Source organism: Blastomyces gilchristii (genome assembly GCF_000003855.2).
Source record: "Blastomyces gilchristii SLH14081 genomic scaffold supercont1.16, whole genome shotgun sequence".
NCBI classification, from domain to species: Eukaryota; Fungi; Ascomycota; class Eurotiomycetes; order Onygenales; family Ajellomycetaceae; genus Blastomyces; species Blastomyces gilchristii.
The window spans coordinates 1140196-1159405 of NW_003101667.1; the positions used below are offsets into that span (position 1 = coordinate 1140196).

A 19210-nucleotide genomic window follows, 5' to 3' on the forward strand; every position below is an offset into this window, starting at 1 on the left:
GAGAGTATTATTAAATTATATTATCAGATAATATTATTAAAAATATATTAATATTATAAATATCAATATTGAAAAAATATTGATATATATATATTATAGTGATTTGTAAATCATGATAGTTAAATATATATATATATATTATTTCTGATATTAATAATTGATTACAACTTGTATAATAATTTTTGAAAACTTAAAATTAATTTCAATTATTAACTAATAGTTATCAACTTATAACTAATTAATATAAAAAGAAAAAAACTTTTTCTACTTATTATCTTTCTTCTCTTTCTCATTCTTCTTATTATTCTTTACAATTCACTTCTGATTCTTATTCTTCTTCTTCTTCTTCTCATCTGAGATGATAATCATCTTAAAATCTCTCTCTACTGCTTTCTCAGAGAAGGGTTTCTACTGCTTCCTCTCAGCTAGATCAATCTATATCTTAAAATCTCACATTTTCTGATCTACTGTCTCAGGTTTCATCTCAGCAGTAAGCAGATTGATATACTCAGAGAGCAGAACTGTCTTCTCAATGTTCTGAATCATGAAGTGCATTTGAGATCTGAATAAGATCATAATTCTCTTCTTCTCTGTCAGCTTCTGCTAATCAATTAGAGAATAGAAGTATTATCAAAACTTGTTATCTCTTAATAAAAAACTTATCAGTTTTAACTTCTTTGTCTCTCACTTTAACACTCTCTCAATCTTCTTCTACTATTACTTATTTACAGTAATACTCTTCTTCTCTCTCTCTCTCTTTATCTTAGTCTCAAATTATTCTCAGAACTTCTTCTGATCTTATTACTACTGTATGAGACTCTTCACTATCTTCTTTTTCAATCTCTCACAGACAGTGTCATCTGTATTATTTCTATACTTAGTTCAGTCTAAATCTATCAGAAGTATTACTTAAAATTATTATCATTCTACTCTCTTACAGAGTCTCTTCAAGGTATTATAACATGTCTTATAATCTGTCTTCTCTCACTTAAACATCTTCTTCTTCTCTCTCTTCAACCTGTGACAGTACTCATATGCCTTGATAATTCACAGAATCATAGAATATTTGAAGAAGAATGACATAATTAATTTTAATAAGTATTGAAGAGAAGTGAAGACAGAGAAGACAGCTAGCAATAATATAATAATGATAATGATAATGATAATGATGATAATAATAGTAATAGTGATGATAATAATAGTAATAATAATAATAATAATAATAATAATAATAAAAGAGAGAGTGTATTAAAATATATTATTAACTTATCAAATATAAAGAGACTTAAAGAAAATATTAACAGCTTTCAGAGATGTACAGAAACAGCTACAGTATTATATAGCAATATTATCTTTATTCAATGCATGCACTATTGATATTCTTTATATACAGTTATTATATAATCTATATCAGAGATATATGCAGAAAACAGATCTTTATTACTAGAGAGAATGATTACAGTAATTCTCTATTTTCATATTATAAAGATAAGTTATTCTCATTTCTTTCTTCTTTTTTTTCTCTTCTTCTTCAACTCATCACTAATTTCAAGCTGATATGAAAACTATTAAAATACTCTTAGAAATCCTCAAATTGAAGAGTATAGACTAATTAAATTTCAAATGCAGAAGAATTAAATTATATTCAATAATACTAATTATTCATTCTCTCTTAATAAAATAACAGTTACATCTTTCTTTCCTCTCTTCAAATAAAACATAATCTGTAAAAAGTAAGTATCATGTCAGATCATAATAATCAATACAGTCTCAGTATACAGAGCTGTATACATACAGTATGTACTGAACTGAGAGACTGTATGAGTTGTAAACTAATGATAGTATCTCAAGAAGAGTCATGCAGTGTAAGATAGCTATAACTCTTAGTTATATATATAGAGAATAAATCACTACAGTAAGTGCATATATATTATATAAAAGTAATACTTTTTAATAATACTCAGTCTCTGATATTATGAAAATAGAGTCTCTTTGTAAGATCTGTTTTTATCAGAAGTTGAGAAATCTTATATTTCTCAAGATTATCTTCATATATCTTATTCATGAAATCAATGAAGAGAATTATTAATTTCAGTGTTCTACTCTTAATATTATTTAAGTGATAGCAGAGTTCACTCTGATCATACTTTTTAAGTGTATATTTTCTAATTATTCACATTTATACAGATATATACTAATTATTTATTAAATAATATTCAGATAATAACTTATTACAGCTGTATTACTCTTACTATAAAAGATATATAGTTAATAATAAATATTACAAAGACTCTGAGAAGTAAGTATTTTAAAAGTACTGTAGTTCTACTATCTTAATTTTTATTGTTTTTTTTTATTTTTTTATTTTTTGATTTTTTATTGTGATTTTTTCTTGTTTTTGTTTTATTTTTTATTTTTTTGTTGTTTTTTTATATTTTATATTTTTTTTATAATTAAAATTATATAAATTATAATCTGTGTTTAGAAAAGTAATAATATTTAATAATACTCTCTATTGAATTTTCAATAAATAAGTACTATGTTATGATATTATGTAAGTAAGAAATGATTTTATAATCTTATTTAATATCATTCTCAATAATGAGATCAGAATGAAAATGTGATTAAGAATTTAAATATATTCTTTATCTGAGACTAGATTTTTATTTAAAAAGTGAATCTGAGATCTTTAATATTTGAAATAACATGATTTGAAATTAATGTAATGAATACAAATCATGATCAGAAGTAATGCTTTTAGGCAATGTGACAACTGTAAAGTTTGGTCCTGGTCCCAGACACGGTCACACGGTCAGTCTAGCCGTTACAGCCGTTGCGGCTATTGGCTGTGGCGATCTCCCTAGATCATGTGACCCACCACTATATTAAGCTCTTTGTAGATAGATCTATCAATACAACCTTCAACTATTCTACAGGTTATGAGACTGTTAAGCGTGAGCCCCGCTGTGGTCAACATGCATGGGTTCGATCCCAGAATGGACTTCAAAAAATCCCAAACAAATACCCTGGACATTTAAAACAGTGCCAAGAGACATCCTAGGAGTGTGCCCTAGGAGTAAGCCCTTGAAAGAATGAGCCCTAGGAGTGAGTTCACTGAGAGGAGCCACTGAGAGGAGCCACTGAGAGGAGTACTGTACTCTGTGGTAGCTGGTCCGAGGGGGGGTGTTGGGGGTCCCGGGTTGATCGGCCCTTCTACCAGCAGTGCGCTGGTGGTGACTGACCTCTTTTGCCCCAGTAGCCTACAGAATACTGTCCTGTTCCTGTGCAAACGCTCCTCCACCCGCAATAAGAATCATGCGTCACGCACGGGTAGCCGAACATGCAGCCCCAGACATTGGGTGGCATCCCATGGACATGGCCAGTTATCCGGAGATCCCTGGACGGCATGGCCCTTCCACTTATTCGTGCACTCATTGCGATCGATGCAGATGCAGTCTGGGCGCGAGCCCCATTCGGATCTCGCATCGCAGCGGCCGTTTATGGCCAGGATCGGCGTTACGAGGAGAGAGGAGAGGGATAGGGGGGTGAGTTTCATATTGATGTTACGATGGTTGGATCTCTATGTCGGTATTACAGATGTATACGGAAATAGGGGGTTGGAACAGACACCGGATAAAAGGTCCTGACGAATAGGCTGCGCTGCGAAAGAAACTATCTTCTAAATTCAAATAAGAATGACCGTATGCGGGGGATTTCAACTGTTTAAATAAATCTCAAGCTACATACAGACCGCCAGCTCGTATTCTTCATTGTGCCCTCTCAGCTTGCTCGAGCATCCGCCAGCCCGTAGGAGCAGAGCCTCAACATGCCCCGAAAATTTTCACCTATCACTGGCTCATCAGGCTCCTGCGAAGATCCTTTCCCTCAGCTCCACTAAGCTCTTGGCCGGGACAGTGGGAGCCACTGATAATGACATGCCCCAAGAATACGCTAAGTTTTTTCAAGGAATTGCGGTACTGCATGGGCTTCGCTGAGCCTGCACTATTCCTTTCAGAAGATAGTATGTTTTTTTAAGGGAGGTCATGCTTTGGTATCCCACTTACAGCCCCAGATCCTGGCAGGGAGGATCAAGAAAGAGCTTCTACCGGTTATCCTGTCTGTCTGAAGGTGTTCTGAAAGGAGCGGGCAAAGGTGGTTGGTGACCGGAGTGCCTGGAAAGATTTGGTAGAAAGCTTTACAGAGTATACTCCATGATGCTGTCTAACAGCCATAGTATACATTAATGACAGAAAATATACCCTGCAGGTAACAGAGAAAAAGGAAACAAGGAAAACACAGCGAAATGGCCCGTCATTGAATAAAACAAACCCCTAATCCTCCATGAAGCGAGCGGACCAATGTTTTGAAGAACACATATCGCTAGAACATAAACTCCCAACGACCAAATGGGAAACATAACATAACAACCTTGGAAACGTCCCAAATCTCTAAATCATTTACTCGAAAATCGCCGTCTCATACAACTTCTTATCCCCATATTCATCTGTCACCCTATACAGACGCTTGGTGTGTTCGCTGCTCGAGCGACTCACAGAAAAGCCCCCCACGTATTTCCCGGGAGGATCCTGAATCTTGCCCGCAGCACTATACGCCTCGATGGTCGCTCGCACGGGGTGAAATTCCGACTTAAGCATGGACGGGAACAAACACAAGCCGGTTGCCTTTGTCCTTTCCTCGATGTTGTCAATGCAGATGAGATACCGAAGCCCGCGCTTCCGGTGGTAGTGCTTGAATTCACGGACATCGTCTGGAAGCAGTGGGAAGGTCTTCGCGGCCGGCATGGCGTCCCATAGGTAAGGTAATGGGATTATAGCGCTAACTTGGTTCCAACCCGGGTGCAGACTATACTTGGTTGTTCTAACTGGGCTGTTGAAGGTGAATGGGCTGACGAGGTTTTCTTTTGTGTGCCATTGCATCAGGGGCTTGGAGCCGGGGTAGCCGCTGATGAGGAAGTAGAGGTGCTCCTTCTCTTTGAGCTTAACTTCGATTTCCTTGGCTGTGGGCAAGACGGTGCGGACGAAATTGGAGAAGGATATGGATTTTGGGGGATCCAAGTCGGCGGAATCTCCGTCTGTATTAGGGTGGGGTTTGGAGACAGCTCTGGGAATTACATCCGCGAAAATTCCTTCTTTCTTCTTCTCCGGCTCCTGCTTTGACGCCTTGTGCTTCATTTGGGTGTCTTCGAACATATATACTTCTTTCGGAATATCACTTGGCGCCAAATACTTTCTGGCCATATCATCCTTTGTGAGGCCGAGTTCCTCGAACAACTTTTCCGCCACAACGATATTACCCGCTTTAGGGGGTTTCTGTGGACGCAGATAAATTTTCGGATCGCAAAGTACTCTCCACTGGCGGTCCAGTTCTTTGAAATCCAGGCCCTCCTTAACGCCTTCTAGAAGCTTAGAAAGCGCACCCGAGCGCAATTGATTCAAACATCCAATGAAAGCAGACGCTGCGACATGGGTCTGCATGTTATGTCGCTTTGTTCCGGGAGAAGCTTGAGAGAATAGCAGGTCTCCATGTGACTTCCGCACCTCAAGAAGCCACCCAATGGCCCCCTTATGAGCATCAGCATATGGAAGGCGGTTCTCGAGTAACATACCTGCCACTTTACGAACAGTTTCCATGTCGTAATCTTCCAGGATACGCTGTAACATTTCCCTCTGCTCGTCCGTGGATGGCAGCGTGCGCGCCATAGCTGGGGTAACCACCCGCCGATTAGATGGGATATCAAATGCCATGTGCGAGAAGTCTCCCTTCTCCTTGGATCCCAAGTAGGGGCGTCTATCGCCGGTGATTCTATATTCTTTCCCCACAGTTCCATCTTCAAAGAGCTTGCAGATGGCGCTGACGGGGGCTCGGAAGATGACCGAGAGAGACTTGTCCTCTTCCCAGAATAGCGGGACGAGCTTCCCCGTTGAGTCATCGACGATGCAAAGGTCCCCGTAGCGATTCATGAAGTGGGCACACGTATTGCATCTGAATTCCTGGCGGTACTCGGGCGGGAAAGCATATTCGAAGACTGTGTTCATTTTGATTGTAGAGTTTTTCATGTTGACATGGAAAACGGGGGCAGCTGGGCGGGATTTCAAAACATCGGCTGCGCGTTTCGCCATCCGCTGATATAGACGCTTTGGGTCGATGTGGCCCCCCTTAAGCCGCACTTGAAGTTTGTCCTGGCGAGCTGGGAGAGTAGGCCCATCGGTAGGGGTAACATCTACCCATTCATCGTCCATGATTTCAATCGTTTGATATAAGCTTCCCGGTGATAAAAAGTCGCTATATATGCTTTAAACACATAGACACGTAGGTTAAATGGTGAAAGAAGCTCGGTAAAGCGTCGGCTCTGCTAGCGCGGGAGAGCCAGCTTCCTCAGAGGACAGGATAATATGTGAATAGAAATGTAAAACTCTCAGGAAGAAGACATTTCTAACGAGGCATGACTCTCATTTATATATGTAGAGGAAGAAGAGGCAGCAGTTCTTGCTATGACTCTTACTAAGGCTTAGATGACAACAGAACCAACCTTCAGGTCAACATGCGGGCGAGGAAGAGTTAGATAATTCTTGGCCGCATTCTTCCTAAAAATAGCGGCATGACTTGGCCCGATCCTGCCAACGACAGACAATCGAATTAGGGGTGAATTGTCGAACAAGTGCGTAACGCAGTATATGGAAGAGGTATCACCCCATCATTCAAATAGGCATGTAGCGCGATTCTCTGCTCTCTAAGTACGGATCATGATCGAAGATATTTAGAAGAGGAGTTGCCTCAAGAGGCAAAAGATAGTTATGTTGGCGCATATACGCAGGAAAATGCCAAGCAGATGAGTCGCAGTCCCCATCCAACTCCGACCAACCCCGCAATGAGGCGGTACAAATTGCCGGAATAGGAAATATCCCATCAACTTGACACGAGAACAGATTCAAATCTCTGTGCTGAAAAAATAAAAATAAAAATAAAAATAAATAAAATAAAATAAATCTCCTTGAGCTAATTGCCCTAATCACTCCAGCGCCACATAAATCCTCGAAACCTTCTGATCAGCATAATTAAGCGTGACCTTCTCTCCAAGTGACTCCCCGGCAAATTCCTTCAAATTAATCTGACACACCACTTCTGCCTTATACTGCTGTGGTGGGGTGTGTCCACACATGGAATACAGCATCGCTGAAACTCTCGATCTTGATCCCCTTGTACCCTTTACCTGCCAATTCATGCATGAGCCAGTGAGCCAGAATCTTCATCAGTCCCATGCCGTTATAATCCTCGCGCGTGGCAGTCGAGTTGCGCTGGACGATCTTGCCCGGTCCGCTGGGTATTCGGGCATCCGAGTTTTTAGTGTCCAGGCCGTCGATTTGGCCCATGATGAACGGGAGTGATGGGACGATGGAGAAGATGTGCATCATCTTTTCCATGTCCAGAGGGTGGAAGGCGTCGTAGGAGAGGGCGATTGAGACGAGGGGAAAGTCCATTTGTTCGAGGAGGGATGCCTGTGTCGTTGCTTCCCCGTTCGGCATCTGTGGTGGGCTTTTGCCAGTACAATTTCCCACCTGTCTTTGAGGACTCGGGATTCTTGAATTTGTACTCTGTATCGAAGATGCCGTAGGATAGACCGGACTCTTCCTGACGGCGTATCAGGTGGTCAAAGGCGGGGAAGAAATCATGAATGGCCCAAGGTAGGGATTCAGGGTATAGGTTTGGCCAAACAGGGGAGAGAAAGGTGTTGCTGTGGCAGTGTATAGCTTTGGCCCATTCAATGTGCTCTAGGCCCAGGGGGCGGATTTCGAAGGGCGGTGGGAGGGGGGTGGGTTTAGACATGTCTGGGTTTCCCGTTATTCTGTTTTCTGTCTTTTACTTTTGTGACGTTTTCATAGTACTTGGGCGATATGATGGGACTCAGTTAAGAAGAGGGATTCGGTGTAGTCGAGGGAGGCGGACGCTGTAACATATATACCATCACATATCGGCTGGATTAAACATCACTGCATCAAAGTCCGCCCATAAGCACCAGCTGAATGCCATTCAGCTAGTCAAAACTGCCATGAAACGGCTGCCTGCCGTTGTCTCTTTGGCCTGGACACATATCTTCCCCAACCCACGGGACAGGCTTCCCTTGGCGAACAAAAATATACGAGTCAACAAATAGAGAGGAGGGATGACGGGCTTCTCGATAAGTAGAAGTTTAGTCAATTAACCACCACAGAGGGGATAGGGGTAACAATCAATGAATCAGAATAAATTCTGGAAAGAGATGATTTCGTCTTCCCGACCCTAAAATACAAGACCTCTCCTCGGCTAAATTTGTTAAAATGTTTCCGGCTTCCCGTGTATACACTGGTCAACCCACGGAGATATTTCTCGAGAATGAGGTAAGCTCCGGAGCTAAAACTACCTTCCCTGCACAACCGCTTGCAGGTGTTGGTGAATATCACCGCTTTGTAAGGAGTAGATGGCTCATCATGACATGTCGATTTGCAGAATGTGATTAGAAACAACCGGCACTAAAGTCAAAGTCCTCTGGCTTTTGGATATTACCACCCAATGTGTTTACTCAACCTAGGGGCGGGGCGGAGCGGGGCGGAGCGGAGAATATAAACCCATACCCTTATGTCAGAGTCTGCTAGTTGTGAGGGCTGGGAATATCAGTCACGGATAGTCCGCGTGCTATATATGTGGGATGGTTAATCTGTTGTATTCGTGTGGGAAGAGCTAGCTATATATATATTACATATGAGATCACGTGTAGGCGGAGCGGTCGCTATGGCAACGCCACTGGGGCGGACGCTGCACCCCCCCTCGCATCGCCATGCGAGATCTCAAAAATCATAAAAAAGATCAATCATCTCTTACAAATCTAGCTATGTCATTCTTGAATTCATTCAAATCATGCTACCTGTATTGAGTTTGAGTATTCCATCTCTCTTCATCTATAAAACCTAGTAAATCAAGAAATTGATAAAATACAATTATGTTTAAGAGTTTAGTTAATTCATCTGCTGCTATTTCTTCAGTTGAGATATAATTAATTGAGATTATATCATTGTTCAACTGACTGCAGATGTAATGAAATCAGATATTAATATACTTACTTCTTACAGTGATTATAGTCACTGTAATAAGATTAATTATCTTTTTATTATTTATCTTAATTAGTAGAAAGTCTTCTGTTTCAATGAAGCTCAGATTTATTATTATACTTTTTAATTATATTACTTTATATTAGACTGGCCGGCAGAATCATGAATTTCACATTTGATCTTATTTAGTCTGATTTTATACATTTCTTGACATGAGTCTCATCAGAACCAAGTCTTAAAAAAATCTGAAAATAAATTATTTCTGAGAGAAATGATGTGAAAAATGACCAGATTTAATTCAAGAACAGTGAAATGAAAGTAATTTCTCAGAATAAACTGTGAAAGATGATTATTCTTTCAAAATCAGAATAAGACTGAAACTGAAGATTAAAATCAGTCTTATTCAATTCATTCAGTGATTGTTTATATAATCAGAATTTGATAATGATTATTGATAACACTTATGAAATAACTAAATACATTCTTGTACAAGTTTATTCTTCACTTTCTTATGAAAACTACACTTCTCTGATATACTGTGATCAGAGATATTAAACTGTCTGATAATTCTATATTTTATAATCATGAGTTTCTTGATTATTTCTTCTTATAATTGTCTCTGATAATAGTGATAAATATCTCAACTTGAGTTGAACTTTCACTTCATTCTCACCTCTGTCAATAAAATTGTCAGAATATCTGTAAGAGGCCTACACTGAATAGATTGATATTATATTGATAGGTCTTATATAACAAAGAGAAAAACATTAGAGAAGAAAAAGAAAGAGAAAGTGTAAGAATCAGCAATTGAAGTGAATATTTATACATGTATGTGATGGTGTACACAGTGAAGCTTCAGAGTGGAAGAATCTATACATATTCATAGCAGCTGAGAATCAGTAATTGAGAATGGCTGAGAATTGAGGTATACACATTTGAGAATGAAGTGATTGAAATCTGTGAAGTGTAACAGAATAGTCTATATAATTGATCAGGTGCAGCTCATCACATTAACCCTCTCTTTTCAGAAACAGTTCTTATCAGTCAAGAGCCTCTGTTTTGAATAATGCAGAACTCAGAGTTCAGGTCAGATGATCATATCTGACTCATTTCATGAGATATTGTCAGCTGCGGCTGTGAAGTCTCTCATCAAGAATATTCTCAATCTCTCACTCAAGCTCATTATCTTCTTCTATGATACCTGGTGGCTGTCAGTTGAAAGTCAGTTGAGAAGGAAACAGGTCAGTGACAGTGCAGCAGAGCAAGCTTGTGTGAAAGACATCATGAATCTCTGATAGTGTGTTAAGACAGTAGTTGTGACTATCTAGAACTTCTATCACTTTATACTTGACATGGCAGTAATCCAGCATACAAGATGAATATGTAGTTTATATATTCTTAAGATTCAATCATATCAGATCTTCTATCTTATATTGTTCAGTGAGGTCTTGATAAACATTGATTTGATCTTCTTAATTCTGTTTAGCACTTGCCATGAAGACTTCTGCTCAATCACAGATATCTCAGAGTTTTATTACTATATTATCAGTGATCTGAATCAGACTGCAGAGATTTGATATGAAATGTGTGATTTCTAGAAGATTCAGTACTTTTATATGATATTCATGTGTGAGAAAGAATGAGCTTATATCTATTAAAACAGCATCTTAATCATTGATAGCAATCTCTGTATGTAGAAGAAGATCATGTCAATCATCTTATAAGTGATTGCAGAACTTATAAAGATAATTCTTCACAGTCTGAATTATCTGCTCTGATGCATCATTAGTCTCAGAGTGATAGACAGTTGACAGACAGTGTGTAATCTTGAGAACTTGACAGATTCTTGTTCAGAGAGTACTCACAAATTGACAGTCTTAATCTGATACTATAGATCTCAGTAATTCATGCATCTGATAGAATAAGCTCTGTAGAAAAGCTTCAGTGACTTGTTCAGTATTCATTTTATTACAAGGTTTCAATATTACATCTTTACTCAATTGATTCACAATGACCAGAATGTTTCTACAACTCTTACTCTCAGAGAGATTGATAGTGAAGTTAATTATCACATCTCACCAGATTCTATCAGAGATATTGAGTGATTTCAGCAGATCTTTTCTACAGTTCTTCTATAAGATGATAGAAGAACAATGATTACAGTTTCAGATGAAGTGTCTGATACTGTTTAATATCTCAGACTAGTAGAATTCTCAGAAGATCATTCTATACAGTTATTCACAGCCTGAATAATCAGTTATATACAAATCATGCATCTCTTGCATTATCTGAGTGTGTAAGAATTTGAAGTGAGAGACTCAGCATCATTTATGAAATTGTAGAATATTATTGTCATCAATTGAATATTCTGAGATGTCAGTTTTTATACATAGTTCTGAAGAGAATTGAGATGCTTCTTGATATACTGCTTTGATAAGTGCTTGAAGAAGTTCATCAGTTTGAGCTGTTATATATCATAATTCATCTAGTGTAGGTTCAGAAGAAGTTGAGATATTAATGTCAGTGTCAGTGTCAGTTCAGAGAGAGAGTGTTCTAATTAAAGAAGCATGTATAGTGTTATGAGTTGTTTCATCTTGATCAACTAATATCTTCAGATCTAGAAGTCAGTGTTCTTGATTTATTCAATGAGTATCTGCTACATCAGAAGGCATATCTTGCTCTTATTATAAGAGAGCATCTGTCATTGAGTTCTGGCTGCTGGGATAATAGTGTATTATAAAATGAAAGCAGCTTAAGAACTCAGATCATCATATCTGTCATTCAGTGAGTTTATAAGTAGTTGTGAAGTATTTGAGATTCTTATAATCTGTGATTATCTCAAATTTGAAGACACTTCAGAGTTCAGAGTTTCATTCTTCTAAACAGTGTATGATCACAAGAAGTTCCTTGTTATAGATCTCATAATTGCATTCAGCAGGACTCAGTTTCTTAGATATGAAGACATATGATCATAGAATATCTTCATCATTATATTGCAATATCACTTCTCCTGTTATATAGCTAGAGAAATCAGCCTTAACAACTGTCTTGTGATCAGAATCAAATGTTATCAGCAGAGAGGTATTAATAAACATCTTCTTCATCTATATAAATGCAGCTTCAGCATTCACTGATCATTGAAATACTGAGTCTTTCTTAGTGAGATCTGTAAGTGATCTCATGATATCTGAGAAGTTTTATATAAATCACTGATAGAAGTTAGCAAATTCAATGAAGCTTTATACATCTTTCACAGTACATGAAGCTTTTTAACTCTTAACTTCAAAATCACACTTGTCAATATCAATTGATAGTTCTGCTTCTCATAGTCATTGTAATACTCTTCATACATGCTCTTGATACTCTTTTCTGAATTCATCAGTGAAGATGAGAATATCATCTAAATAAGCAGATACAAACTTATCAAGAAAATCTCAGAGTACTCAGTTGATATACTTCTGAAATGTACTGAGAGTGTTAGTCAGTTCAAAGAGTGTGACTATTTATTCAAAGAGATTATAATGTGTTTAAAATGCTGTAAGCTATTCATCTTCTTCAGTGATATAAATCTTATGAAATGCAGTGATGATATCTAGCTTTGTAAATTATTGAGCTCATCTGATTCATGCTAGGGTTTCATTGATGAGAGATAAGAGATATCAATCTTTCTTTATCAATCTGTTCAGACCTCAGTAGTTCACACAGAATCAAAGTTCTTCATCTGGCTTCTTTACAAAGAGAATAGAAGCTGCAGTGAAAGAGTTACTAATATATATGAATTTCTTATCTAACAGATCATTGAGTGTCTTCTGAAGAAGAAGAAGTTCATCTCAAGACATATTATAAAGAGGGTCTTACAGTGACTCAGAGTTCTTATCATTCTTCTTTTCTAACTTAATACTGTGATTCACTCCTGAGTCTTATAAAGAAGATATATTCATAATGTTATCTTATCAGAAGACATCTAGGTATTCATGATATTATTGAGAGATTATTATTATTATTATTCTTCAATTATAGATGTATGCAGTCAGAGACTATGACATCTACCTGAGAACTTTAGTTCTCAGGGTTTTTTCTATGTCTGTAAAGTTAACTATTGTACATTCATCAATTTCAGATATGCAAAATCAGAAAATTCCAGCTCAGAATACAAAAACTGTTTACAAATTGCAGTGTTTTAACATCTTTTAATACTTTGAAACCATTTGACAATATCATGACAAAAGAAAAGAGAGAAAGAACACAGTCTCAAAGATAGACACATTAAATAGATAGATAGAAAGAAATTGAAAGGAAAAGATACAGAAAAAGATAAAGTAAAGAGAGACTATAACAAAACAAATTATTAAAAGAGAGTGTATAGCTGTTTTAACAGACTATATCTGATTGATTTCCTCCTCTTCATATTCAGATAATTCTGAATTTAGCCATTTTCTTGTAGCTGCTTGAGTTTCTGATAGAAAGTCTATTAAGTATTTAATTCCTGTCTCAGTTGAGAATAAGAATCTCATATTTAATTGATTTAGATCATACTTCTCTTTCAATCTGGCTCTGAGACTATTGTATAATGCACAGTGCATTATAATATGCTCAGGGTTCTCATTTGTATTGCAGAATGAGCATTCTATTGAGTCAAATCTATTATCAAATCTTTGTATATAAGATTTGAAATAGCCATGTTCTAGTTTCAGCTGTATTATAGATGAGAATATTTTCTTTTTACATTTAATTGAACAAGATTTCCACTTGGGTTTTGTTTCAAATCTTGAATAATGTATACTCTTCTTTTGTTTCTGCCAGCTTTCATTTCACTTGTCTAAACAAGATTCTTTTATTTTTCTCTTTATAAAAGACCAGGACACAATTTTTTGAATAGATCTGCTTAATTCTGCACCCTTTTTTGCAGCTGAATCAGCCAATTCATTGTCATGAATATTCATATGAGCAGGAACTCAGTGCAGATGAATTCTCAGCTTTGATGTTCTTCTCTTTTGAATTTTTAAAACAGAGTTTAAGATCAGTTCAAGATTCATTTGATCATTATGAATCTGACTATTTCTAAGTCTTTTTAAAGCAGCTTGACTATCAGAGAATATTCATGCCTCTTTCAAACAATTTCCTCTTTTATGAGATTTTATTTCAATGAGTTTGAAAGCTTTCACTATTGCAAATAGTTCAGCATCAAAGACTTCATATTCAGAGCCTAGATTTCAGAAATCTGAGATAAAATTAATATTATCTTCAGTATAAGCAATGCCTGCGCCTAATCTATTCAAGTTCTCATTTTTTAAGCCATCTGAATAAATCAGAATAGAGTCTTTTATATTGATTATAGAAGTTCTCTTCAAATGCTGTTCATATTCTTTCTCTTTTGATAGTTCACTTATTTGTAAGTCTATAAGAGATTTAAGCTTTTTTCTCCAGGGAGATAACTTCTCATGATCAACTTTTTCAACATTTAAAGAAGAAAATTGATTTTTAATTAGAGAGCATAGTCTGTACAGTTGAGAAGGCATTTTCTTTGAAGAATTATTTTCATTTCAATCAAGAAATCTATTTCAATCCAGTTCATTTCCAGAGTTAATTGATGAAAATGAAGAAGAGACTCTTTCTCTGATTATATGATTTGAGCTCATCTTTACAACTCTCAGAGCATAGTTCATACAGGCCTTTTCAAATCTAATAGCAGGAGAAGGAATTGAAGCTTCAATTTTCATTGCTTTAATAGGAGATGATTTGAATGCTCTCAGAATTCTTCTCAAGGCTCTGTTTTGCAGACTTTGAAAGAGTTCAGTGAAATTCCCTTGATTATTCCATCAAACTTGAACTTCATAATCAGCTACTGATGTAATACAGGCTATATATAACTGTCTCATAGCCTGGAAGGATAGACCTCTCTCTGTATTTAATAGTCTGATTATGTTGTTCAATAGTCTTTCTGTCTTGACAGTTCTCTGTTGAATGTGATATTTAAAATTCAACTTGGAGTTTAACCATACTCCTAATCATTTGACATTTACACTGGGTTTAATCTCTCTATTTAAAAGAGTTAGAGATAGTTCTTTCTCATTGAATCTAGAAAAGAAATGAATTAACTCAGTTTTATTCATATCAAATTGAATTTGATTGATATCTGCTCTAACAAAGATTTCCTTTGCAGCTTCTTCAATTACTTTCAAATTCTCTTTGATAGTTTTTGAGCTGTAGACTAGATCAATATCATTCATATAACTTGGAAATCGCACTATTCTCATATTTCTATTTTTGAATAGATATGCAGTGTATATTGCAAATAAAATGAGTGAGATTGAAGATCTCTGTGATACTTCTATTTTTATCTCAGTCTTGTCTTGTTTCATTCCATCAAAGAAGAGTTGTATAATTCTTTTAGATATAAAACAGTTAACTCATTTTATTAGAGAAAGTGGCAGTTTTAATATCTTCAATGTCTGAATTAACTTTGACTTTGAAACATGATCAAATGCTTCTTTTATATCAATAAAAACTGCAGTTGAGACCAGATCCTCATGCTTTGCTATTTGAATATCATGAACAACTGAGAGAACAGTGTCAATTGTAGAATACTCTTTTCTACCTCTCATTTGTTCACTGAATAAAAGAGAATCACTTATAGAGCTTATAAAAGATAGTCAAGTAGCTATTATCTTTTCTAAAACCTTTCCTAGGCAGTTCAATAGAGATATTACTCTATATGACTTAGGAATTGAAGTTTTTCTATTAGGTTTTGCAAGAATCACTCCAGTGGCTTCTCTCCAGCATTCAGAATGATATTCATTTTTCAAGAGATTGAAAAAGAGCTCAAAATACTCATTCTTTAAGTAGGAATATGTATTTTGAATAATCAAGTGATTAATTGAATCAGGACCTGCAGCAGTTTTAACAGAACTTGAGAAGATAGCTAACTCTAATTCATCTTGTGTAAGATCAGGCCATTCTCAGTCATTTTCATCAATATAGTTGAGAAGTGATATATTCTCTTCCTCTGAATCTGAATCTGAATCTGGTGAGTTCTGAAAGAGAATTCTCATGAAAGCTTGACATTTTTCCTCAAAAGAGTTTGCTGTATATGATTCATTCTGAAACTCATATTCTAGAGCTGGAAGTTTTGCTACACTTCTTGTTTTAGTATAGTTAAAAGCTTTAAAAACTTCCTTTCCTTGTGCTTCTTCAAGAAATTTATTCCAGCAGTCTGTTTTAGCTCTTTTAATATCTGAAAAATATTCATTTCTCTCAGCTTTGAACTTTTCATCAGATATTACATCATTCTTTCAATCTCTTCTAGCAGTAGCTAATTCTTTTCTTTTAGATGAGATATTCTCATTCTATCAAGATTTTGAATACTCAGAAGATTTTCTTTTTGAAATATTATCTCTAACACTTGTTAGAATAATAGATGTAATAAGCTTCACTCTATTCTCAAGCATTTCATTTGAGATATCTTGATCAGAATTTCAATATAGCTCATTCTGTCTTTCAGATTTTAACAGTTTTATACTTTCTTCAACTGCTTTTCAATCAGCTTTTTCAAAGTTATACTGATTAGAGAGAAGAGGATTTTCACTCATTTGTTTTTCACTCAGTTTAATATCAAATTGAATAATCTCATGACCTGATTCTGATGTCTCATTTGAATCAATAAATCAGTTTACAAGTCTTCTTTTCATTAGATTTTATGACATGAATGTTAGATCTATAATAGACTTCTGTTTCATGCCTTTTCTAAAGAATGTTTGTTGATCAGACTTATTAACCAAATCTATTGAATGCTCAAAGGTTCATTCAACCAGATTATCAGCTCTCACTGCTCTCTTGCATTCTGAATTTCATCAGGGATGATGTGCATTGAAATCTCCTGCAATTATAGAGTTTCTTAATGAAGTTATGTTCAGAAATCCTCTATCAATTGTCCAGATATTGTTATTTTTCTTCAATGACTTTTCATTATAGATATTTATAAGCTGTATAGTATCAAACTCATTTTCTTTATCTATAATATCACTCACCAGAATATCAGAGTCAGACATGATATCAAATCTTAGATTAAATTGATATCTTGATCTCTTTCTTCCATAGATCACTACTCTTGACTTTATCTCAGACTTTTGAGGTAAAAAGCAGTAGTAGCTTGAATGAGAAATGACATATTTTTACTCAGCATCAAAATTCAGCTCCTGAAGCAGTATAAAATCAACTTTCTGTTCAAATGCAATCTGAAGACAAGAATAAATACAATTTGAGTTTCTATTCACATTATTTTGAATAAATGTGATTTTTGAAGAGTTTTTAAACTTTTTTTGTTGTTTTTATTGTATATTCATACTAAAAGAGAGTAGAGAAGAATCTAATCACTATCATCAGATAGTAGATTATAACTGTTCTGAAAAGTAGAAATCTCAACTGCTTGCATTATATCTAGTTTATCATCAGAGTTATTTCTCAATTCTCTAATCTTAACAGAAGTTTGAGGATTCAAATTCTGTTTACATTTCACTGGAGAATTGAAGTTTGAAGACTTAGATAATTGAGAGTTTCTTCTTTTTAAGCTTGCAGTTGTGAGTTTACTGGCTTGACTCTTCTCTTCAGTTCTAGATTGACTTTGAGCTTCATCTTTTCTCCAGTTCTTTTGAGTTCTAGAAGCAAACATACATTCTTTTGAGCTAGATGCATGTTTTTCTTTGCAATTAGAGCACTTAAGCAGAGTATATTGACAAATTTCATCTCTTTTTGAGCATGTTTCACATTTATGCTCACTAGTTTTATGATCTCTGGCACAGAATGCACATTTTGAGTCTCTAAAACATGAGATTGCAAAGTGTTCATATCTTTGACAGTTTGAACACTGTGTTTGAGCTTTGAGATTCATTCTTGAGTCTTTGTATTCATGAACTCTCATTTTCAAACCTGCTACTCTTACTTCAGAGATCTTTGACTGTTTAAGTGTTTTTATATATACTAGAACAGAGGCATTTCTCCTGCTTTATCTGAACTCAATTGAATTTAGTCATACAGGCTTCTTTCTCAGTTGAATGGAGTTGTATTCTTTCAATTCATTTTTGAGAAGTAGCATTTCTTCTTCACAGTCAAAAATTTCAACTGGAATATCATGAAGAATGAATTTGTCTCACTTTTCATCTCTTTCAGATAGAATTGTTGTGTTTAGCAAAGATTCTACTGCTGACTTTCAGAGATTCTCATTCTGAATAAGGAATTCAGCACTGAATTCAGGCATTGTAGTCAGAATGATGAAGTTTCCAAAGAATGATGACTCAATTGAAGCTATAACTGATTTTTGAACTTCAATATCAGTCATCAACTGAGAAAAGAACTGCTGATTAATTTCATTTCTGATTCTGAAAATGAGATTTGAGTTTAGCTTGTTTCTTTGCAGAATGTCCTGGTTTGAGACTTTGAGAATAAGTCTTCTATTTCTGAAGATTTGAAAGTTTTTCTCTTTTTGCATTTTCTTTTCCACTTTTCTATGAATAAAGGCATGAGCAGTATTCTTCTCAGTTTTCTCAGGATTTTGAGCTGGTTTTGAGACAGCAGGTTTAGAGACAGCAGATTCAGCTGCTTGAGCATATGTTTTCTTCTGATTCAAAGAAGAAGAAGAAGTAGAAAGAAAGAAAGAAGAAGAGCAAGATGAAGAGTCAGTGATTGTACTAGGAATTTTCAAGGTTTTTTGAACTGTGTTTGAGATTCCAAGTTTGAACTTGATCATCTTCTGTAGTTGTCTAGCCTGAGTATGAAGAATTAACAGAACTTCTTCATTCATCTCACTCAGACACTGCTTTTCAAGAATCTTGCTTACTTTTTCAAGTTTCTGTATTTCAAGAACTTGTTGTTTCTCTATTTCTTCTTTCTTTCTTCTCTTCAGAATTTCAATCTCAGGAATAGCATTTGAGAAAGCATCTTTTTCCACATCAACTGAGTGTATTTTTGAACTCATTGTTTTCACTCAATGAAAAGTTGGTCAGACTGTTTCAATTGAGATATTTCTAAGTCTGTTTTCAATTGAAAAGTTGGTCAGACTGTTTCAAAAGAAGAATAAAAGACTTTTGTGTATAAAACACCTGATTTTTTTC

General features: G+C 35.7%; 3 protein-coding genes across 3 annotated transcripts; all 3 read right to left on the bottom strand.

Annotated features, from left to right (window-relative positions):
* Window positions 1-3313: 3313 nt before the first annotated feature.
* BDBG_17510 (uncharacterized protein) lies at window positions 3314-3556 on the bottom strand (the record flags this gene model as incomplete). The annotated part of the gene is made up of 1 exon (XM_031725207.1): window positions 3314-3556. The coding sequence occupies one exon, from the start codon at window positions 3554-3556 to the stop codon at window positions 3314-3316; it is 243 nt and encodes an 80-aa protein (XP_031579800.1).
* Window positions 3557-4457: 901 nt separating this feature from the next.
* BDBG_06865 (uncharacterized protein) lies at window positions 4458-6260 on the bottom strand (the record flags this gene model as incomplete). Its single annotated transcript, XM_002622701.2, has 1 exon — window positions 4458-6260. The coding sequence occupies one exon, from the start codon at window positions 6258-6260 to the stop codon at window positions 4458-4460; it is 1803 nt and encodes a 600-aa protein (XP_002622747.1).
* An 888-nt stretch (window positions 6261-7148) lies between these two features.
* Window positions 7149-7544, bottom strand: BDBG_06866 (uncharacterized protein; the record flags this gene model as incomplete). Its single annotated transcript, XM_031722802.1, has 1 exon — window positions 7149-7544. One exon carries the CDS (start codon window positions 7542-7544, stop codon window positions 7149-7151), a length of 396 nt encoding a protein of 131 aa, XP_031579801.1.
* Between the last annotated feature and the right edge of the window lie 11666 nt (window positions 7545-19210).